This window comes from Eumetopias jubatus, unplaced genomic scaffold (genome assembly GCF_037043125.1).
Source record: "Eumetopias jubatus isolate StellerSeaLion01/CBP00866 unplaced genomic scaffold, mEumJub1_p1.0 scaffold_11, whole genome shotgun sequence".
Lineage (NCBI taxonomy): Eukaryota > Metazoa > Chordata > Mammalia > Carnivora > Otariidae > Eumetopias > Eumetopias jubatus.
Window position 1 is genome coordinate 94,431,614 of NW_028274817.1, and position 24,835 is coordinate 94,456,448.

At 41.6% G+C, this 24,835-nt stretch overlaps 1 protein-coding gene across 1 annotated transcript in view; it reads right to left on the reverse strand.

The window, feature by feature from the left end:
• CYBB (cytochrome b-245 beta chain) overlaps positions 1-19,308 on the reverse strand; it is a 33,875-nt gene extending 14,567 nt beyond the window's left edge. Inside the window, exons 1-6 of the mRNA XM_028113354.2 lie at positions 19,184-19,308; positions 17,189-17,284; positions 15,740-15,850; positions 7,174-7,258; positions 4,788-4,933; positions 2,542-2,732 (exon numbers count right to left, since the gene is read on the reverse strand). Of these exons, the coding sequence (XP_027969155.1) occupies positions 2,542-2,732; positions 4,788-4,933; positions 7,174-7,258; positions 15,740-15,850; positions 17,189-17,284; positions 19,184-19,228 (674 nt within the window). The 5' untranslated portion in view covers positions 19,229-19,308. The remainder of the gene's footprint in view (positions 1-2,541; positions 2,733-4,787; positions 4,934-7,173; positions 7,259-15,739; positions 15,851-17,188; positions 17,285-19,183) is intronic.
• Between the last annotated feature and the right edge of the window lie 5,527 nt (positions 19,309-24,835).

A 24,835-nucleotide genomic window follows, 5' to 3' on the forward strand; every position in this document is an offset into this window, starting at 1 on the left:
AAAGTAAACCGAAAGGGTTGAAATCAGTTTAAGGAGACTTTGTGGGGATTATGACATTCTCACAGATATCAACACTAATGGTGCGTCCTTGGAAGCGCTCAGAGCACATTCATTTCGATTCCATACATTTCAGTTGAGCAACTGCTAACACACAAGACAATGTGGGTTTACTGGGAACAGAGGAAGGGGGGCACAAAGTCAGGTAAGTCATGTTCCTGACCTCAAGGAACATAAATGACAGGGTCTTCAGAATATATACTAAGAAGAGACACAGAAGGCCCCCTTTGTAATAGTTGTATGGGGGACCTAACATTTCTTGTGCCACTTGGTATATTCTGTGAATGTTTTAATTCAAGGCTGTTAACCATCCTTTTCTATCCCTAGGCCTTGGGGCAGAGAGTTACCATGTACTGAGAATCTACTATGTGCCTGGCCTGGGTAAAGTTACTCCACACAAATTATCTCGGTTGATCCTCATAACAAGCCTGAATGGTACGTATTGGCACCCCCATTTGACACATGAGAACACCGAGGCTTAGAGAAACTAGTAACTTAGAAGCAGAATGATTTGGAGAAAACAATTTTGGGCCTGTGTCAGACAGCCTTGGTTTCAAATCCCAGGTCGACCCCTTGCTAGTTTGGTGGCCTTGGGCAAGTTATTTAACTTCTTCTGAATCTCGGTTTCTGCAGTTGTAAAATAGGTATAATAACACCTAATTAAAGGTGTATTTTAGTGATCAATTGGCCTGATGCATAAGATATGTCAACACAAAGTAAGAGTCCAACAAATGATAATTGTCAAAATTCCTAAGGCCCAAGTTCACATGGGGAGTAAGGGAGACAAAACAAAATTGGATTCTCCCCTCTTCTCAGTGCAAGGACCAGAAGTCAGGAAACCTGGATTTTAATCCCAGTTCAGCTGCTGCTGCCAAGGCCATGAGACTGTGAGCAATCAGCCAACCAGTGTAAGTAGCAGATTCTCTTCAGATGGAGAGTGGGGCAAATATACCTCGTCTGCCTGCTCCAAAGGAAAATGCATAGTTGTGAAACTATACAAGCATAAAGCAGTAGAAGTACTAAACTAGAGAGGGGAAGAGATTCATTTTTTGTCTCTAGGATTCCCTGAAACAGCTGGCTTATGATCAAATCCCATTTAAAGATACTCAATTGCTTTAGGAGAGTCAAGAGATTCTTGGCCTACACAGATTCTTCAGTGCTTAGAAAGAGTTGATCAGGGGTCAGAGTCAGCAGGTCAATCAAGAATGCATACAAGTGGTTGCCCAATGCTGCATCTTCCTGCCCTTTCCCCTTTTCACACTCAGGTCTTAGTCACCTCCAGGCCAACTTGGCTCCCAGCACAGTCACTGAGCTTTGAGCAGGTGCTCTCTTGATGCTTAGTTATGTGGAGCCCCAAACCCACCAGGGGACTTCCCCAAGCCTACTTTTGTGTGCAGGTGGGAGAGTCAGCTGGTGTGAAACAGCATAAAAGGGAAAACTGGTATTAAATAGGATTTCCAGTAAGACAAACTGTCCCAACCACACATGCAGGCACTGTGAGTCTCTATGAGAGTATTTGTCGCGGCCTGCCTGAGACCACCTGGGCCCCAATCCCAGCTATGCCACTTACAAACTGGCTGACTTGGGCTACATAGTTTACCTTTGTTAGCTTGTTTCCTTGTCTACAATTTCCCTAGGAAATGGGGATGTAAGAGGATCTCTACCTAAAAGAAACATTTCACGTCCATAATGAGTGCTCAATAGAAGTGAGCTCTTTAAAAAAAAAAAAAAAAAAAGATTTTACTTATTTATTCGACAGAGAGAGACACACAGCGAGAGAGGGAACACAAGCAGAGGGAGTGGGAGAGGGAGAAGCGGGCTTCCCGCGGAGCAGGGAACCCGATGCGGGGCTCGATCCCAGGACCCTGGGACCATGACCTGAGCCGAAGGCAGACGCTTAAAGACCGAGCCACCCAGGTGCCCCTAGAAGTGAGCTCTTACCTTTATTGTATTAGAATGCTGGAAGGCAATAATCATGTATTTTTCCTCCTAGTATTCCCCACCGTGCCGGAGACCAGTCCTCATACACAGTAGGCAATCAATACATGTCCAGCTTGAATCAAAGCTCATCAAACTACAGCAAACCCTTTCACCTGATTAATTTAGCCCCTCTAGTTTGGGAGTTTGTCTAATTTACTAGTGATTAAGCCATAAGAAACATCACTGCAGACATCCAAGACCCTTCCAGCACCCTTAACATGTTTTACACACTTGGAGAGGTACTCAAACGTTGGTGTATTTTCAAGCTTGCTAGAATTAACTGCATTAATAACAGCTATTGTTAAATTACTACAGAAATAATTGCTATTAATCAGGTGCAATAAACGAAAATGCTGCTGAGTGGCCTCTATCCAACTGACCTCTGATGTCCCCTCATATCCCCCCAGCAGAGAGTCTGACCACACACAGACAAAGAGGTCACTGTGCCTCTAACAGCATCACACCTGGATTTAAAATACTTGACCTCAGAGATTAAACACTCACTCAGCTCCGTGGATGGCGAGACCAATGAAGAAGATCACAAAAAGATGGTGTGTGTACCAAAACACTTCAAAATAAGACCTCCGGATGGTTTTGGTGGAGGAGGTGATAATTAATATGAGGCACAGTGTGATCACAATACCAGTGATGCCGGCCAGCCGGGTCACAGCCACATACAGGCCTCCTTCAGGATTCTGCAAAATACAAACACACACACACACACACACACACACACACACACACACACACACACATTACTCATAGGCTCTCAAATGCAAGACTATCTATTTATAAAGCATCTGGTGTAGAGGCCAATAGGTATTTTCATTCCCCCTTCCGATAATCCTAACCATCCCTCACAGAGTGAGATAGATTTAGAATAGACATTTCTCAATTTAAAACTGTCTTACACAGTCAGGGTGTCACAGGAAGTACTAACCGATACACTGAAATAGTTCTAAGGGAGTATCGAATAAAGGACATCAGCCAACTGTAAGATGTCCTAAAGGGGTCTGAGGCTCCTTCTCCCTTTGCTTTGGAAAGGACCACAGTGCTTGGCTGGCAATTGTATTCTGGACATGCCTCCCATCTTAGGCTGGGTTCCCTTGAAGCAGACAGACCTTGAGATGAGGATTCATGAGCAAGTGATTTTAAAAAGGTGTGCTCCAGAAGAAACTGGTAAGAAGATGGGCAATAGGACAGGAAAGAGGAACAAGTCAAACACGAGGGTGATCTCAGGACAAGTCTTTAGAGAAGGTAGCTTCAGCCTGATGCTGCAGAGGAACTGTGGAGGGTAGGTCACACCTCAGAGTTCATCCCCGACTCAAGGCAAGGAAGCTGGTCTTTCATGGCCTGCACCCATCAGCTATTGGCTAACGGCTGCCCACAGAGAGGTAGCCATCCAGACCCTTCCAGATCTCTGAACTTGTGGGCCAAGGGACTCCGATAGCCCCAGGGTGGTCCTCTGAGGAAGAAACGCTGGCATCAGAAATTGAGAAGTGAAAACACACAGAAAGGTGGGGGGAGCACAGACGCAGTACAAGTGGTCCAAAGGGATCCGGGCAGAGCATGACAGCATCGGCTCACTGAGTATGTTCACATTGCCTTCCTTCTATATCATTGTACGAACAATGAACAATATGAAGGAAAAATTATCCCAGAAGTTACAGAAAAGGAATTTATTTTCTTTTATGCAAGTTGTTTTCATGTTAGCCTGAGGAGAATTATTTCTGCAACGTTAAGGGACTTTTCTTCTCATCTTTTCTAAACACGAGGAAACACGTTTGGAATTCAGTGTATAATTATGTGACTTGGCCATCCTCCCAAGCCATTGGGCACATGAAGATGACTCGGAGCTTCTCTGTCTGAGTGTAGGAAGCTCTAACAACTGCTGGTGGGAAGCAGTCCTTGCTATGGATATCCCAAATGGCTGCCCCTGGAAGACCACGGAGTTATTCCCAGTGCACTGTGCTTCCCATGGGCCGATAATCAGCAGACATAGGCCACCCCTCAGATGTTGTAGGCAAGAAAGAAGAAATGCATCTCTGTCGGCTGTCAGCTGGTGGCCAGCCTAGTACTAACACCGAGGTCGGAGTGTTCCCTAATTCACATAAACAATTTCCTAGAACACTCACATCAGACGAGGTCATTCGGTGACTGTGAGGGAGTGAGACCAAAAAAAAAAAAAGACCACTCCGGAATTATGTCAGAGCCAAGACAACAACACAAGTGACTGCTGCTAAGATACCCAATCCTAGAAAGACCCCCAATTCCTGACCATCCTTGATGCAGAGCAAATCCTTGCTTCCTTAAACCCCTCCAAAACCACCTAACCCAAGTCCCTGTCCTATAAGGAGCCTCTACGAACACCTTCCTGGAATGTCCCAGACTTTCTCATGGTGCGAGGCCTCTTTTGCTGCAGGAAGTGATAAACTCAACTTTGTTTGACTAGATGTGTGTTCTTGTCTTTTCTTTGGTGGTGGGCATTGTCATGGGTGAGCCTGAGTTACTCCAGATTCCACAGGTGAGCCTAAGGAACTGGAAAACATCTAGAGACCCTCCACACATGAGATCAGGAGTGTGGAAGACATTTTCTCTGTACCCACATTCTCAGAAACTACAGACTTGGCCCACTGATAGTCAACTTTTAACACTATTGATGTTCTGCCCAAGTAGAGTTCTTCACTTGCTGAAATCTAGTCCTCAGTTTTAACGGCCTAGGGACCATCTGAATCCAGAAATAGACTTACCGGGATTTTACTTTGAGCAAAATTGAGGTAACTTTGACCAGGTTTATCTTCAAACTCAGAGAGTAATACTGAATAGCTATCAGAATTGTTGACTCGGGCATTCACACACCACTCCACATTAAACAGATGGGCAATGGTATGAATCGCTGAAGAGGACAGAGAAGAGAAACAAACAAGGTGAAGTGTGCAGACAATTTTTGTGTAAGTTGGGTTTCCGCCTATAACCCCCAACTCTATGATAAGATACAGGGAGACACAGGGATGGCCCAGGACACTTAGAAACAAGAACTGGGTCTCCAGGCCAGAGAGGTAAGACTAGAACTCTAGTGGGTAAGCTATTCTCTAGTTGTGTGATCATACGCAAATCATTTGACCTCTCTGGTCTTGGTTTCCTCATTTGTAAAATGTAGATGTTAAACGACATTATCCTAAAGATCCAATCAAGTTCCGAGCTTCTACAAAATAACCTTGGTCTCTGAGGATATTTAGGTGTGCTCTCATTGTTTCTCTCCCCCAGATATATTTATGCTCAAACAAGAAGACTCTCATGTAATGTATGCCTTTGGCTGGCCCATTCACCTGACTCTGACATTACTCCAGAGAGATACCATTTTATTGAACTGATATAAACCAATGGCCACAAGAGTGAACACCTTCTTGAAAATTGCATTCCTTACTTAACAAGCACTTACATACAACTTACTGGGTGCCAAGAACTGTTATAAGTGCTTTATAATTAATCTTTGTTTGGAGGTAATGATGTAAGTACTATTAGTATCATCTCGTCTTACAGATGAGGAAATTGGGGCATAGATTGCTTTAATATCTTGCCCAAGATCACCAAGCTAGGAAGCAGCAGAGTTAAGAATCGAATCCAAGCAATCTGGTGCTCAAATCTTTGCTCCTACCCATTACACTAGGTTGCTTTCGAATAAGATTTTATCATGCATTTTGCTTTTGAACCATTTTGTTCACCACAGCTCAGAAAGCCTGCACAATCTACTAATAGAAGAGAAACCCAGTTAAACACCTGCAATCTAAGCTTATTTTACTCAAATTATGAGGAAATTCTTTAAGGGCAGAATAAAAATCTCTTTTGTTCATCACTGTGCCTGTGTGCATGCCTATTGCCTGGCACATCACTTATTTGTTAAGTGAATTAGTGAAGATTTGATAATGGTCCCAGATACATCCCTTGTGCCAACGCCGCCACTTTAATAATTATAATAATAACACATAATATAGAATACATATATACATATGTATACCTATTGGATATACAATAACAATAATAAAGAACACGCTTAGCTGATAAGGGCTATCTTACCCTTAAAATAAGATATCTTCTCAACTTACGGGTTGTGGCAAGAACCACAATCCGTAAGTTGAGAAGATATCTTATCTTAGGGTTACTGCAAGAAATCCACAAATCTACATGTTCAACCTTAGTATTTTTTTTAATGGATAAATAAAAGCTCTCAGTTGTGGACTAACTTTTTTTATATTAAAAAGCATGGAAAATGGTGAAGACACTCGGATTTTGTCAGAAGAGCCCAAGATAAAAAAGGTCTCAGACTTGAAGGAATAAACCCTAATATTGGGATGGAAGAAAGAGTGGTGAATATTTTTTAACAGAATTCATTCGAAAAGTACAAATACTTTGCTGGGAATGTAAATTGGTGCAGCCACTATGGAAAACACAATGGAGCTGCCCCAAAAAACTGAAAAAAGAAATACCATACAATCCAGTAATTCTACCCAAAGAAAATGAAAACACTAATTTGAAAAAAAGATATATGCATCCCCATGTTTATAGCAGCATTATTTACAATAGCCAAGATATGGAAGCAACCTAAGTGTCCATCCATAGGTAAATGGATAAAGAAGAAGTGGTATATAATATATATATTGTATAATTGTGTGTGTGTATATATATATAGTATAATCAATACAGAGAACAAACTGATGGTTGCCAGAGGGGTTGGGGGTGAGGGGATGGGCAAAATAGGTAAAGGAGATTAAGAGATATAAAGTCCCAGTTTTAAAACAAATAACTCACAGGGATGTAAAGTACAGCATAGGGAATATAGCCAATAATACTGGAATAACTTTGTGTGGTGACAGACGGTAACTACATTTATCATGGTGAGCATTTTATAATGTATGTCATTGTCGAATCACTATGTTGTACACCTGAAACCAATATAATATTGTATGTTAAGTGTACTTCAATTAAAAAAATAAATTAAAAAATACAACATATCCAGTCACCACCTAATCTACCTAAAAATGCTGATCTCCTCTAAAAATAAAAGCTATCTAGGAATAGAGGGAACTCTCTGGTTCCACGTTTTCTTTGCAATCTCAAATATCTTAATAAACTTACCAGTGTGAAGTGCAATCATCCATGCCACCATTTTATGAAAAGTGAGGTTCCTGTCCAGTTGTCTTCGAATTCTTGTGGAACAGCACTTTGGATTAAGGAGAAAAGAACAAAGTAGTAATTGTTAACAAGAAGGTTTTCTGTGTGCCAGGCAGTAGATACGTGTCACCTCATTTAATTGTCATAACCACCCTAAAAACAATGTCATTCTATGCATTTGATAGATGAAGAAACCGAGGCTCAGATACTTGTAGTCATCTTCCCAAGGTCAAACAGTGAGTGGCCTACCTGACAGGTTCCTGCAGTAACCACACACATGCACTACCAGCTCAGACCAAGAAGCCCGAAGAAGTTTGTTGAACAATAAGTGTTAGGTCCCTAAAACCAGTTTCCGCATATTTTACTTGGACCTGAAGGAGGGAAGCTCTGTCTCTGTGTCTTCTCCATCACTTTTCCCCACCCCAGGATGTATGTGAGCTCCCTCACAGTCCCACATTGGGCTCATCCTTGTGAGGATGTCAACCAGTAAGTTAAGTGTTAGGTGAGAGATTCAAGAGTCAGCTCTCCTAGGGATACCGGCAGTGTAATAGGAAAGCTGTATGCATTTCACATGACCCTGAAAGTCTAATGGGGACACAGACAAGTGAACAGTTCTAGAACAAGTGAATAGTTTTAGAACAATACCCTTCTAAGACCTACACTGTGCGAGGAGTAAAAATTGTCCACCCGCCTCTGTTGACAGAGACAATATCGCAAGGAGATATCATTAACCAAATATTAATAGCAAAAAGAACAATAGCTAATATTTACAAAGAGCTTCTTCTGCAAGAAGCTGTTTTAAGTGTTTTATATGCATTCTGACTCTTTATTTTTGCATCAATCTTAGCAGGGAGGTACCATTATTATCACTGCATAATAGGTTAGGGAGAAACATGTGGAGAGGTTACCCCTGCCTTAGGTCACATAGTTAATAAGTGGCAGAGTTGGGATTTAAATACAGGCTATCTGATGCCAGAGTATCAATATTCTGATGTTTTCATACCTTTTATGATTACCTTGACATTAAAAATAGTATTTTGGTCAGTACTCAAGTGTCACTGTCCTGATACATGTTAGAAGATGTGGATTTTGCTGGCTAATTGAACATAATAATACAAAATAAATAAATAAATAAACAAATAAGTGGGGGAGGGAGGAAGATGTGGATTTGAATCTTGGTTCAGGTCAATGCCCAAAGTAGAAAAAAAACACAAACTGTGCTTTATGGTTGAATCAAAGCTTTGTCCTCCTGAAACCTGGTCAAATGCTTACCCTGGCTGCAAGATACAGACAACTGTTAAGGAGAGCCAAGTGCCAAAAAAAAAAAAAAAAAAAAAAAAAAAAAATCTTAGGTATTATAAGTATCTGGTTCTAAACATATTCAATTTAATCTAAGGGTGTTTAATATTTGACTTACTTATTATTTTTTTAAATAGGCTCCATGCCCATCATGGAGCCCAACATGGGGCTTGAACTCACGACCCTGAAAATCGAGACCTGAGCTGAGATCAAGAGTCAGATGCTTAACCGACTGAGCCACCCAGGTGCCCCATGGCTTAGTTATTTTTAATAACATGTTCTGATTTTATAGAAAAAAATGTAGTTGTGTGGAGAATTGTGCTTACTCTACTATCTCTGGGTTAGCTACATCTACAGAGAACATGGGACCATGAGAGCAGATTCCCAGGACTGCAGAAATACTACTACTGAGGAAGACACAGAGGATTCCAGAGAAAGGAAGAAAGAATTAGACTTTATGGAATGCTTTCTGTGAGCCAGGCAGTTTAGCCATAATCATTACCTCATTCAGTGACAACGCAATAAGGATTATTATCCTCATTTTACAGATTAAAAAAATGAAAGCTAAATCTCACATTGGCTGGGATCCGAGTCTATTTGTCTTTAAGGTTCACACCCTTTGCCACCAAACCAAATGCAAAGATATAGTCGCTATTATTCTACATGTCTAAAAAAAAACCCAAGACAAGAATTTAAGTCAACTGCAAGGTGATCACAGAAAACAAGGTCAGGGGAAGTGAGATTGGGAAGAGAAGGCTACCAATGAAGGGTGTATTATCAGATCAGCTACCACTATCATGTATCATATCATATCATATATATCGTATCATATCATAACATGGTATCTTTGATTAGAGGACTCTGAGAGATATAGAAAATGCTCCAGAGGTTTTCTTTTCTTTCTTTCTTTCTTTTTTCTTTCTTTCTTTTTTTTTTTTTTACCTGAGCAGTTAGAAAGCTTAGGAATTCATCCCCTGACTCCCATCCGTCACAGGCCAAGGGCAGGTCCCAGGGCATCAACTCCCTGGCATTTCAGGCTTGCCCCAGGAGAGGGCTGAAAGAAAATCCTCCGGCAGAGAATGAGTGGGGCTTGCAGAAGGCAGCCACCCCATGTGCTGTAGAACCATAAGTGTGGAGGGAACATGAGTGAAACACCAACAGCATCAGCTACAGCTAAGTGTCCACTGGTGGAGGTGGGCAGTGACTCGGGTTCTCAAAATAAGGGTTTCCTATTTGAAATCACTTAGTCTACATTTCTGTTGGTGAAAAATTGTCTTTGGTTTCTTATACAGCCTTGTCGTCTTTCCTGTTTATTTCAAGTGCTGTACGTTGTTTTACTACTTTGTATTCTTTACAATTTTAAGGAAATATCGTTTTCCTGTTTCCCAATTGCTAGGTTCCTCCATAGTTTCTTGGAGTCCTTGTGGTAGGAAGGATTCAAAGGTGATCCCCAATGACCTTATATAATCTCCTCCCTTTGAGTGGGGGTGGGACCTGACCTGTGAATGTGATGGGATGTCAATCCTATGAGTTTGTTACATTATATGGCCAAAGGCACTTTACAGAGGTAACGAAAGTCCCAAGTTGACCTTAAGAGAAAGTTTATCTGGGTGGGCCTGAGCCAATCACATGGCCCTTTAAATCTGGGTCCAGAACTCAGAGACGGAAGAACTCAGAGATTCAAGGCACGGGAAGTATTTGGTGCAATGTTACTGGCTTGAACATGGAGGAGGCCACATGGAAGGAATACAGGGACTTTCAGGATCTGAGAGCAGCCCCTGAATGGCTGTCAGCAAGGAGCCAGGAACCTCAGTCCCACAGCTGCAAGGAACTGATTTTTGCCAACAAGAATGAGTTTAGAAGATTGTTACCCAGAGTTTCCATTTGAGAATTCAGCCCAGTTGGCACCTTGACTTCAGCCTTGTCATATGCTGAGCAGAGAACCCAACCAAACACAGGATGCTGGACTTCTCACTGGCAGAACTGCGAGCTAATAAATTGGGGTTGCTTTAAGCCACTGAATTTATGGAAATTTCTCACACAGCAACAGATAATTAATATAGTTCTTATTGGAGTGATGGAACACAACTGGAGTCCTAAGACTGAGAGAATGGGACCAGTAGGATCAGAAATCAGTACTGAATTACATTTCAGAGGGCAAGTTCTGCAAAACTTGCCATCAGATATACATGTGTTGGATCTCAGCCCTACCACCTAGCTGTGTGACACTGAACAATATGCTCAGTTTCTAACTTCCTTACCTATGTATTTATCATAGTTCTTCTCTCATAGGTCTGTTTTGTAGATTCGCTAAGAGGTGTTTAATAAATATTTGAGTGTTTTTTTGTACCATCATTTAACTTTTCAGCTAGTATGTCTTGGTTCCCCAGCTAGAAAGTAAGCTTCCTATATGCAGAGTAATATATCATATGCTTCAAAAAAGTATCTCTTGGGGCACCTGGGTGGTACAGTTGGTTAGGTGTCCAGCTCTTGTTCTGGCTCAGGCCCTGCTCTCAGGGTCATGAGATCAAGCCCCACATCAGGCTCCATGCTCAGTGCAGAGTCTGCTTAAGTTTCTCTCACCCTCTCCTCTGCCCCTCCACCCCCTCCACATGCTCTCTCTCTCTCTCTCTCTCTAAAATAAATAAATCTTTTTTAAAAATTGCTTGATAATTATTTGGTTAAATGAATTACATTTTCACTGTTCTAGAACCTAAGATGATTATTCTAAACTTATAGAGATGTATTTACCCATATATCTATACTTGCCACACTGTTTTCTTTTCTACTTCCTGACAAACTGTTTTGAAATTTTGGGGGAAAATACACTGGTTCCTGCATGCTGAATTTCAAGAAAAGGAATATGGTTTTAATGTGGCCTCTATAGAGTCTCCATAGTTCTACCCTTATCATCATCAATATAGATCATCAAAAATATGGAACAACAGATTCTGATGCCCCCATCAGCTTGAGCAGCAGAGTGTTAGAGAAAAAGAAATTGAATGCCAGAACAATGGAGAGATGTGCTTGAGAAATAAAAGGTCCATTTGTAATACTCTGATCTTAATAGGTAGGTTTTTTAAAAAAGCTAGTTGATATGAAACTCACACATCTCATAAAAAGGAAAAACAGAGGCCATTAGTTACCAATGGGTCATTGGAATGGATCTCACCAAGGCACCAGTCCCTAGTTTTTCCCAGCTGCCCTCTAGGATATGCTCAGGATGGCCCCCCCCAAAAAAAAAATCCAAAGAGAAGTCACAAGTCCTGTTTATATGGGGCTTCCAAATACAATCTCCTCACCATTTCCTGAAATGGGAACAAGGCCCCTGGCTGGCGGTGTGGGAAGGAAGGGCTTTGCTGCCTCTGACTGCCCAGGGCTTGCTCCTCATCACATAAATACCATTTTTATGCTTTTGCGTCCCTTCTGGATTATCGCCAGCTACCTCCTAATTACCCAAGCTGCCATCATGTCCCATGGCTTCCTCACTGAACTACCCCTTTTGCCACTGACTTCTAAAGGGAAGTTTCTCTGTTACTGTCACCTCGAGCCTAGCCCGATCTCACTAAGCTAACATTATTATTATTATTGAGTCATCTCAGCAAATTTCTATGCTGCATTTAAACTGCAAGAGAGAAAAAAATTTTTTGAAGATAAAGATTTTATTTATTTGAGAAAGAGAGAGAGGGAGAGTGGGGGGAGGGGCAGAGGGAGAGGGGACAAGCCGACTCCTCGCTGAGCAGGGAGGGTCCTGGGATCATGACCTGAGCTGAAATCAAAAGTTGGACACTCAACCCACTGAGCCACCCAGGTGCCCTGAAAAAATACTTTTTTTTCAAGTTAGAAATGGAACTAAAAAGGAGTGCATATTTAATGGGGTAAACATGAGTTTCTATAACATGACAAACATAGAAACTTAAAAGTTCTATTTTATGTACACCTGGTCTCACTACACATGCCATGAATTCACTTAAGTTAGATGTTTATATGCAATTTGGGAGAAATTACAAAAGCCACCCTTGAATCTATAGAACTCAGGCAAAGAAGCTGACAGTAATGTCCAAACCTGATGGCAGCAGGATATGTGATAAATAAGAACATCAGTTTATTTGTACAGCACTGTTTATAACTTTGAAGTTGCATGTTTCTTCTCTAGCTCTTCCATAGAACTCTAAGCTCCTTGAGTTCATGGCCCATCCATATGTTACTCTTTACTCACCATGTGTCCCCAGTACTTAGCATATAGCTGGCACTCAACCAAATGTTTGTTGACTGACAACTCAGCAGTTGACAACTTAGTCAATTAATATACTTTTGGAATGTTATATTCATTCTTACAGTTGCATTGTCTCGCCTGCTTTTCAGCTAAAAAGAAAAAAAAACCCCGTGAGACAGGAAGTCCAAGAGACTTCCCTAGACCATGTGGTTAGACACAGAGCCACACTGAGGGCCTCTGACTCTCAGACTATATAAGGTTACAGATAAGAGCTGACTCTCTCACCTTCTATTTTGTTTCTGATCTGAAGACTAGGACTCCCATCTGATTAGAATTTAGTTTCTGCATGGCAAGGTGGGATTATTAAGGCTTCTTTAGGGACTTCTGCATGCTAGGCCCCATCCTTCCCCATTCTCCTCAACAAAGCAGGCTGAGAGCCTTTACCTTTACTTTCCCCAGGGTGGGCCAATACTGGGGCTTTACTTCTCCAAATAATCAGAAGGATTATAAAGCAAAGTCTAACTGATTAAGACCACTAGAAATTGAATGGACATTCTGTGATTGTGTAGTTTGCAATCTACTAACAAATCCTTGAAGTTACAACAATCTTGCCATTTCGGGCCTAGGCTATTCAGGATGCTTCAGCATTCACATATACGATGGACTTTTTAAGACCGTCATATGACAAGAAGACAGTTTTGAGTTTAGGTGGCACGCAGGAAAGTGAATAGGCTCTGGGGGCACAAAGAGCCGGGTTTGAATTCCAACATTGCCATTTCATTTCATCCCCATCTCACTGACTTGATGTGCAGCTTTTATGAGGTAAGCTCTATGAAGACTCAGTAGGGGACAGCTATTTGGATTTCCAACATTGGTCACAGCATGATCACTCATTTTAATTCCAGTCAGAAAAGAAGTTTTGTTTGCCAAGTTCACATTTCAGGTTGGGAAACATGGAAGGAAGGACACTCCCGGTCTCTAAAAGAATGTTGCTTGCTGCTAATTTTTAAAAAATATATTCTCTTACATATGGATCTCTCCGATTTTCAGAGCTTCTCTGCAATTTGAAGAGCAGCCTTATTTTGTCCCTGCCTTTGAAGACCTTCGTGAAGATCTTCCCTCCTGGGCCACAGGAAGCCTGAAAGCGGCCATTACAACATGTGCTTTTCATGGGGCATGGCAGCTCAACGGCAGTGCAATTTGGGCCTGGGGAGTAACAAGGATTTCTTAACTGGCCATCCTGGTGAAAACGCTGCCTGTTTCTCAGGGTTTACTTCCTCTAAATAGAAAGTATTCAAACAGGGCATGGGGGGAAGGCGAAAAAAATGAAACGTGCCTTCCTAAAAACAAAAAGCTACAGTACATGAGCTTCATTTAGCCAATGTTCACTGGGCACCTACAGTATGCCGGGCCCTGTACTTTACAGGTGGCTCATTGCTAAAACTTTAAATCAAATGGAATTTTACCTCCGTGGTTTCTTAGACTGAGAAGATGATTTAGAAACCCTTGTAGTCAGTGTCTACTGTTAATTGTATCCTGCTAATCCTGTATTCGTAAATCAACTGGTAAATTTAGTAAGATAAGGAAAAATAAGGCAGAGTTCAAGGCAAATTCTACTTGTTATTGACAGTTTGGATCACTTCCCTTCCCCCAAATATTCCACGATTGCCAAATTAAGTATTAGCTTCTCAGCTATACATTTAAGTCCTAGTTTACCAGCAAAGCCTTACCTCAGACACCTGCCCTTTACAATCCCTACGTCCCCATCAAAGTAGATTGTCATTGCTCTCCTCTATAAATTATCTCTACTTAATGGATTTTTAAAAGCTGGTTAATATCAGACACATACATTTTATTAAGAGGAAAAACAGACGCTAGTCGTTACTCATGATCCAGTAGAATGGGTCTCACCAAGACATCAAACCCTAACTTTTCCAAGCTACCCTCTTGGGTGGGATTAGGAACTGCAAACAAATCCCAACAGAAGCCAAGTGTCACGCTCCTACAGGGCTTTCAAGAATGCCATTTCCTTACTATCTTCTTTGCATTGGCCCATTCCATTTTCTCCATGTAGAATGTCTTTCTCTCTTATTTACATCCCCTAATGGCTTGTTTGTTCCTTACATGCCATATTTGATGCCACCTTTTCAAAGAAGCCTTTCTTCATTCCCTGCCCCACCTTCATTCCCAATCCCTCCTTCTTTGATTCCCCCCATACCCCCTTATTTCTAATGTTTTGCGGGACCCATCAGATTTTGCTTTGTATCATATTTATTTGAGTACACAGATCTAAGTAGATTCTAAATTCCTTGTTTTTCATCTTTGTATGATAACAACAATAAGAAATTCATATACCATAGGTTACAAAGTTTCCTCTTATATAATCTTCTCTTTCTTCTAGCAGAGTACATTTAGGGACTCACCAGATTGTTGAAATGAGGGTTAAAAAAAACGCCCTGGGCATTTAGAAATCTCTGAACTCCTCAATTCCACGGACTCAATAACTCTTAGTTACCCTCATTATACTGTGACTCATCGCTCCTTGATTCCACCTGCTTGGGATGTTAGCCACGAAGAGAATTTTCTCTTAAAATTTAAAATTTTAAAAATTTTGAAAAACATGTCACTGTAGGATTAATTCCCAAATCCCATGTCAGCCTCATAAAGTCCATAACATATTATATTATGTATGTCTGACGTGTGTGTGTGTGTGCGCGTGCACACACACAAGTGTTTTATGGCTCTTCTTGAGGTGTAGGTTGATTTGGTTTTTTTTGGTTTTTTGGTTTGTTTTTTTTTAAATGTCTGTTCCAAGTTAAATAGGTGTCTCGGGGAGCTCCATCAACAACTAATATGCAAATAAAATGGAGAATCAGGCATCCCTTGGCTTGTGAATATTGGACAGAGGTTGGAATCCTCACACTCCATTAGTATGCTTTTCCTTAGAAAGGACGTTTAGTGTGATGTCCTTTGAAAATTTCGAGAAGCGTCAACTTTATAAATGTTTGCTCTTACCGCGCTGGACCCCCTGAGGAAGGAGAGCAGATTTCGACAGACCGGCAGCAGAATCAGCATGCAGTTGAAATTCAGACAGGCTGCAGGGGCCCTGGCCAATGGCAGCGCAAACTGGAAGACGTGGGATAGGAAGCAGGTAATTCCTATGAGCACAGAACACCCTTCTACCACTTCTCCAGGGTTCCCAGCATGAGGCCCACCAGAGATGTCAAGTTATCTGAGAAGGAAGGTCCTTCAGAACCAAGAGTCTACCTGGAGGGCCTGCTGGGATCCTTTGTTTTAATTTGGCCCTTCTCTCCCAACCCAACATTTTACTATGAAAATTTTCAAACGTAAAGAGAATTTGAAATAATCTCACATTGAACACCTGTTTTCCCATCTCCCAGGTTCCACCATCACATAGCTGCCCATCCATCTACCCATCCCTCTAGCCATCCATAGATACATCTTATTTTTGATGCATTGCAGACATCAGTTCACTTCCACCCTAAATACTTAAGCATGTGTATCATTAATTAGAGTTCAGTATAGAAACTGGGGCTTTCTAAAGAAGATTTTCTTAGTTCTCAGACTCACTTCAGCAGTAACTTAAGTTGGTCTGGTGTAATGCTTTGGCATTATAATTGTTCTTTGTAATGCCTAAAGAAGTTGCATATTTTGGACGGGAAAGCAGAGGGAAATCATCCTTCTCAGTATCAGGCTGAATTAGTTAACAACAATTATAATAGTGCAGTACTATTACGTATTATAATTATTTATACATATGATATATGATACCTATTATAATTAGTGTTAAGTCATGAATTCATGGTTTCAGCATGATGTAACAAATGGTAGCCGGTGGGGGCGGCTGTCATTGTAATTATTCTCATTTGTCATGAAGAAGAGTCCTGGCAGTTCAAGGAAATCAAGAATGCTAATGGACCCAAGGAAAGTTGGGGGCCTTCACTCTGCTGGCCTAGTCAATGAATATGACCCTTGGGCAAGTTCCTCAAAGGCTCCATCTGAGGGCGAGGCTTATTTCCTGAAGGTCATTTCACTACATGTCACTGGGAGCAGGGCTCTCCATTCACGAAAGTTATCAGGAATCACATGCTTTAAAGAATACGGAAAATCTCACTTGTCCCACCGGTGTCACCCTTGGATCAATCTCCAACTTTGCCTGCCATTCCAGGGTTGGCATTAGATGTCTTCTTTAGGCTAAACAGCGGCACAGTAGTTCTCGGCCTGGGAGGGATGCCGCTGGGACTCTCCGACACACTTTAGTTTATTTCACACTGGAAGGCCTAAAGACTCTTGCCCAGGGGGTTGCAAGGGAGGGAGCGAGGCTAATGGTGCCGTTTGGGTTGGTCAGAAGATGTATTTAAAGTGTTGAAAGGAATATGAACCAGAATCTTTGATTAGAAGTGTAAGCCAGTCAATATTGCATGAGATGGAACTTATACTTACCCCAAGAAGTTTTCTAGTGTAAAAGAACTGATCGTCCAAGTCATAATACCTGTAGAACTTGATAAAGAGGAAGACATTCAACCCCAGCCATACAAGCTGCAAAAAGAGAAATAGTTGCGTGAAGTTTCCACACTTCAATCGGTAGATTTCACATAAGATTGGAGTCAGACTAGGGTCAGGACATCCCCAGTCTAGCCTTCAACAAAGGTGGTTACACATCTGGGTGTAACCGGCTGCAAGTCAGCTCTTTCCTACAACAGTGCTACTAGACTTTGTGATTGACCTTTCCACCTTGCGTTGTTCCCCATGATTGTTCTACTACTGGCCAGGATGCCAGGTCATTAACAATCTCTCTCCCCTCTGTTGTTTTCTTAAGTAGTAGCAGGTGAGTCTTCTCGAAAAGAGAGGGGAAAGGAATAGGTGACTATATGGTCCCCCGCACCAATAAGACACTGTGTTCTACTCTCACGGGTGCTGTCACCTTCCTCCAGCACACAGCACCCCACCCCAGCCAGTGGGAGTCACATCAGCTAAAACGTCAAGCCTTTAATTCTGTTTGGTAACTTTTGCTTAACTTTTGAAAGAGGGACTATTGAACATGAACGAGGGGGTGAGGGGCAGAGGATTTTTTTTTTTTAAAGCGAGCCCTCTACCTTTTGACTGCTCATTTCATCCCAAGCACTGACCGCATCAAGATCTTTTCTTACCCATGCTTTAACGCCATTAAAGGTCCATAGGTGCTTGAGAACGATCTCTTTATGAAGAAGGTATTAAAACAACTTCTCCATTCCCTAACCTTGTCATTCTCACTCCTGCTTTCCAGACTGTGTCTTTACAGTCACGCATATGAGAGTGCAATTTAGGAGGAGGTCATCTCCTGGGGAAAACTGTGCTAAGAGCCAAAAGTATAATATGAACTTGTTTTCTATAGGAGTAATCTGGTTTCAAAATGGTGGTAAGAAATCAAGTTAACAGTATTCTATATTGCATTAGAATGTTGGTTTGGCATAATTTTTTAATGACACAATATTTCTTATTTTTTCTTTTATTTGCGCCCCCAATTCCTCTCTGTGTCTGCAACTCTAAGACTCAATTTTACCTCACGATAAATTCTTTCAAAAATTCCCCACTCACAGGTGTTCTTTTTAACATCAGTACAATACTTTCATTGGCTATTTGGAAAGGTTATTTATAAATCACCTTTCTATCTTCCCAATTGTTCGTGATTGCTTTGCTGAGACTGCCATCTTAAATTAATAGTTGGTCCTTGTCATGGTAAAAAACTAAAGAGATTAACATGTCTATTTGAAAATTAGCCCGACCTTCACTTACAAAAATTGTTTCTCAAGATAGATTAGATTGATCTATATAGTCATATATAATGTATATAATATATCCAGGGTATATATGAGTCTAGTTTATTTCAATTTCCTTCCTTGAATTTTTATAAACCTCGTAAACAACTCAAGTTTACCTCAGAGAGAAAAAAAAGTACTTTTTAAAAAAGAAAGTTGAGAACAATTATTTTTGCTGTAATCACTGAAATAAAGGCCATTTCCCATACATGAACCAATTTTGTACCTGTTATTTGGAAAATGGTGTAAAATTAGGATTGCCCATTTTTGAATGGTATAAGCACATAAAAAGTAGAGAATTTGCCTCTGAGTAAATATTGACAAACAACTTAGGCTCGGAGATCATTAGCATGAAATGTCTTCTACCCCCTCTGCGAAATGCCGGCTGATTTAGTACTCCCAAAGAGTCAAGAAATAGAGTGGGTGAAGTGAGCCCCCAGATGCATTCTTTTCATTAATAAGTTTGGAAGAGTGCACTCAGTCCCGCTTACAGATAGACGTATGTTCACACAGTAAATCAGTTTCAATACAATTACTCCAAGAAACAAAACAAACAAACAAAAAGTTTTGCCCTATTTTAGTTTCCCGGAGAACCCAGACAAGTTCGAGAATTTATCATTTCTCTCTCATTGGTACTTACAACGACAAAGATGGAGAGCCCCTCATTCTCAATCCAGTTCCCCATGGTGATGGAGGTTCAGTGCCTTGTGTCTGCTTTTCTTCTCTGCTCTGCTTCTTCTTCCCATGAGGAAATGAAAACAGCAGCCTGGGGCAATCAGTTTCCTTTTCTATTATCAGAAATTAGCTAATCATTGGTCAACTGAAAATCTTGTTTCCATAAGAACCTTAAATCTTCAAACCACAAAAAAGCTGCAGAAAAAGGGTCTGTAATAATCTAATCATAACTAACCATAGTAGGAAATGAAACCAATTTCTACACCTGAGAGACAAATAACAGTCCACTGATGGGATATATTTGACACATGGACTTGACTTTTTGACGGATCAGTTATTAAATGGCAATTTGTAAAAAGTCACTCAACTAGCCATAACTTTGTGCTGGATAAAAATCATTAAATATCTTTTGACAGGCTGAGCAGCATTTTACAGTCTTGTTGAGAAGAACAATAACAATAATGATGGTTGATATTTATAGCATGCTTACGTCATGCCAATTTTCTAAGATACATATGTGTGTGTGCATACACATACATTTACCTAAGAATTGATACATATATGTCTGTGTAAACACATACACACACATATATTAAATTCAGTATACAAATAAATTCACTTGATTCTAACAATTCAACCCTTATAAAGTAGTTTTTTTAGAAGGTTTTTTGATTTTTGATTTAACTTTTGTTAGTTAACATACAGTGCAATATTCGTTTCTGAAGTAGAATTCAGCGATTCATAAAGATTTTATTTTTAAATAATCTCTACATCCAACGTGGGGCTTGAACTCACAACCCTGAGATCAAGAGTCACATGCTCTACCGACTGATCCAGCCAGGCGCCCCTAAAGTAGTTTCTATTACTATGATTACACTTACAGATGAGGAAATTGAGACCCAGAACCCATGGCCACGGTCATGCAATTAGGAAATAGTAAAGTTGGGATTTGAAATCCAAGTACTTCGGCTATACTTCTAACCAGATACCAGGGGGAAAAAAAAAAAAAAAGGCCTAACTGTGTTAACCCCATTCAAAATCACTCCAAATACAACTACAGGAAATAAAAATATAACAAATACAGCAAAATGTTTGGATGACTATCGTATTCCTAGGAAGACATGACATCCTCTAGGCTAGGTATGTACACAGGGTCAAAACAAAGGTACATCAGATGTGGCCAATGCCAAAAGCCAGATTTAGCATATTTTTTTTTTCCTGACTACTACTCTGTCTTCAGGACATGAAAGGGTAGGCGGTAACCCCAGGATGAGATGAAAGCTGACAAATAACCCAAGGGGGGGTTTACAACAGCTATAGTTAATGAAGAGGTGAAAGCAGAACTAGCAGGGCCAAATGGGAATGAGAGAATCAACAAGAGGAGAAGCATGGACCGTTTTGGTAGTTGTTTATTTATGAACCACTTGAGACAGCCTACAGAATTAGGACAATTGGCAAAGTAAAACTATTTTGCACTTAATATTTAAGGAAAGGTATTAAACCGTGATCCTCTCCATTGCTCTTGGATCATGAGTAACCCACGTAAAGGACAAACAGCTTCATGGTTCCATTCCACGCAGAGGTGAATTCAAAGAAATACAGTTAGACAATGAAAACATGTGCCCATTATTTGCCTCTTTGCACTGAGATCTACTCCCCACCCTTTCCTTGCTCTGCTCCGTTTCAGGGAGAATTGCATTTGCCAGGCTCCTTGGCCCTCTGGCTTCTGGTGTGGTCAGCCCAACGGGAGGATGAGGGGCAGGAGAGAAGCCAGGGTGTTTCTCCCCCCAGCTCCCTGCTTCAAGTGGCATCTCGGAAGCGGTTGCATTTCCACGAAGGCTCCAGCTCCTGCCAGTCAGCCTTTCCCTCTCGAGCTTGAGCTCCTGCTGACCATCGCCGCCACAGGAGTTCTGGCCCCTGCCAGATGGCCCTGCCTTCTGGGCTTGAGTTATATCACCACCTTCCGGTGTCCCTCCAACCCCGAGGGTTGTAACCACTTCCTGTAGTTGTTCATCTTTATGTTGCCTCCACACCCATGTGGGGATTCTGCACTTTCCTGTCAGCCATGCAACAAATTCGTAGTATGAAATCCCCTGTGTTAAAATGTAGTGCTTTGGAGGCGCCTGGGGAGCTCAGTTGGTCAAGCATCGGCCTTCAGTTCAGGTCATGATCCCGGGGTCCTGGGATCAAGCCCCGCATCCAGCTCCCTGCTTCTCCCTCTCCCACTGCCCCTCTCCCCCTGCTTGTACACACACACACACACACACACACACACACACACACACACACACGCCCTCTCTCTCTCTCTCTCTCTCTCAAATAAATAAAATCTTTAAAAATAAAATAAAATAAAATGTAGCTTGTTTTTCAGACTGGACTTTGCCTGATACACAAAATGTAATTGAGGCATGTACTCATTTTCTCATGTAATTAAAGAAGTGAGGCAAGGAGGAATGAACCAGCTTCAACATCTGCTCTCCCTGTCTCTGCCCCGCTCAGGCTCCTCCTCAGGGATGGGGTGGGGGTGTACTGCAAAAGGCAGCTCCATCAAGCTCTGTGAAACTTTTCAAAATCTTCTCCTCTCCACTGGTCCCCCTCTTCTCTTCCCCAGCCTGCTGCTTCATCTTCCTTTATCCCATCGGAATCTTCAAGCCTCTCCCACATTTTCTCACTGACCTCCTGATGCCTGTGCTCAGCTGGGGAGGCAATGCTAAGGGGAGCATGAATATTCATACGCTAAGAAATAATGCTCTTTGTTTCACATAAACCTGTTTCTTGAACGTCTTCCAACTCCCTTCCCCTCCGTCCATGAGTTGTAAGAAAATGCAAAAGAGAAAGAATATTTTCCATGGGTAATCAACCATTCCCTCCCATGGCTTTTGTCCCCCTTTGTAAAAGTAATCACAGGGCTATGAGTAGAGATTTCTTGAGAGCCTTAAGGACCTCAATCAGTTTCACAGCTGGAAGAAAAGAGATCAGTTGCAAAAAAAAAAATGAGTAAAAGCTTTCTTTTATGGAAAGTACTTTCCCTTTTGAGAACACTGTTCAAGTAAATTGTAATGTGCACCGCTCTTGGAAAGACAGAGTGTTTGATAAAAAAAGCAACAGGTAATGGTTGACTGGGATTGACTGGACATGGAGAATAAAGAAAATTGAACCTCTGTATCTTCTCCCAGCCGCTTTGGCCTCCACTGTTTCCTAAGCTCTTAGTGTCAAGCCAGACTGTGGTGAATAGAACGCAGTACTCATCCTCTCAGTAGGCAGTCATGAGTAACACCCTCAGATGTGATTGAAATCCTAGACACCTCTGGCTGAGAAAAAAAAAACGAAATAAGCAGACCCAAGTCTCCCTGACGGTGCATCCCAAGGAAAGGTATAATTCCTTCTTGATTTTTCAAATTAAATTGGGCTTCTAGTTTATTCCCAGAAGTAGGTGTGAAATTGCTGAAGAAGAGGTGTGTTTCCCAGTGTGTTTTGTTCCTGGTGATGAGGAGAAAGGGATTTCTGTCCCCCCCCCCCTTTTTTTTGAGAGCATGCATGCGTGCGTGTTTACAGAGCGGGTGGCAGGGGTGGTGAGCACAGGGTGGGGAGGGGCAGAGGGAGACGGAGAGAGAGAGAGAGAGAATCTTAAGCAGGTTGGACGCCCAGTGGGGAGCCAGACATGGGGCTCGGTCTCACAACTCGGAGATCATGACCTGAGCCAAAATCCGATGTTTAACTGACTGAGCCACCCAGGTGCCTTGATTTCTGTTCCTTTTTTCTCTGCTGTGTGTGCTGTTCTTTCGAGAACTGCCATGCTCCCACTCTATGTTTCTATGAGTTATGCGGCCCCACTTTCTTTGCCCAAGTATGACCAATGAGGGGACTTCATCTCCCTGGACACAGTATTTGTCCCAGGGGTGTGCACTCGACCCAAAGAAGGCCATTTAGAGTTCTTTGCCTGAGGGAGGAGTCATTAGGGACTCTGGAGTACAGAGGGTGAAGCTTTTCTATCTGGGTGCTGGCAGTTGCCATAGACTCTATTATCTTGTGCTAAGAAGTTGCGTAAGAATTATGCCAACACAAACAAAATCAAATCAGAAGCTAGGGAAGGCTGGAGAGGTTTGGAGACAGATATGATGACAATGTTTGAATTCTCAGGTCTGATCTGCCTGAGACACTTAGACATCTTAGTTATTCTTATAGACTGGGTTTCCTAGGCTGGAGATTAGCGTTCGGGACTTTTATTAGAGAGTGCCTTTGGAGGTAAACACCTATGGAAAGGAAGAAAAAATAAGAAAGCAGGAGTGGGCAGAAGGGGAAATTGAATGATCAGTGTGTGGTCACAGTGAGGCCTCAGCAACCGTGTGGGGAGATCTGAAACTGGGATGACTCTGAATGCTCTTGGACAAGATGGCCGTCTTCACTGAGACAATGAATCTTTTGTTCCTAAAGTTCAGCCCGGTGGCCACAGTATAGTATCAAACCCAGTTACATAAGCCATTAATTCCCACTGCTACCACTTCCTGCTTTTAAAAAAGTTTGAGTTGACTTTCTACCACTTATACCTAGAAGGGTTCCTACTAACACATGGTGTAATGAAACCCTCTTCTACTCCGTAACCACAGTTTCAAAGGTTAGTGAAAGTTGAGTACAGCTGCTAGAATGGGATTCAGATGTTCCCCTGTTTGAGGGAAAAAAATAAAAGAAGAGACATTTAGTGAGATAGGTAGTTTAAAGGCATTAAGAACATGATTTTTAACTGGTATTTCATTTAACAGAAAGCTAATATGTCTTAAATTTTTAACTCTTTAGGTTAAATGTGATTTGCATACATTAATTGAACACAATAAGTAAGAAAATGAGAGAAGCTCACATAGTTTCTCTCACTAATCATTGATTTGGATTTAAAACTTCTCAGTATGCCTCCTGTGGTAGATTGGCTATTTTCTTTCTTTCTTGAAAAAAAATCAATATTTACAGATTTATCTTCGTCTTCATAATAGCTTTGTAAAGCATTTTATACATGCCAAGCGCCTTATGTGATTTACCTCATTCATTTTTCATAACCACCCTGCAAGGTATATAAAATTATCATATCCATTTGTAGTAGGATGAATATGGGTCACCCCCACCAAAGATGTTTAGGTACTTGTAGGTTCACAACCCTCTCTTGGGAGCTTTCCTGGTGTATTATGAATCCAGCCCCCGTAGGCAGAGGTCAGAGACAGGTGGAAGAGGCAGCCACACAGTGTCGGTAGGTGGTCATTTTAATAGTAGCAAAGGGAACTTACATATGGGGCTTGTCTTGGGTTGGGTGGTAGCGAGAGGAATAGGTTCCCACACTTGACCTCCAAATCTTAAAAGTTTATATAAAGACAACTTAACTGGGCTCAGTCATATATACCATGCAAGTGTTTTCAACATCACATCACCATCTCAAGGCTCTGTCCTTGGAGCAGCCTCTGGGAGCGGGCAAGGCAAGTGGAACCCACAGTCCAAGGACAGACCGGCGGGGGAGGGGGGGTGTTAAGGAGCCCCTGAGTGCCCAGAAACAGCTCACAGGTCGATTAGTGGTCATGTCTTTTTTGATCACGTTCCCCAACAGTACTAATCCCTGGAACCCGTGAATATATTA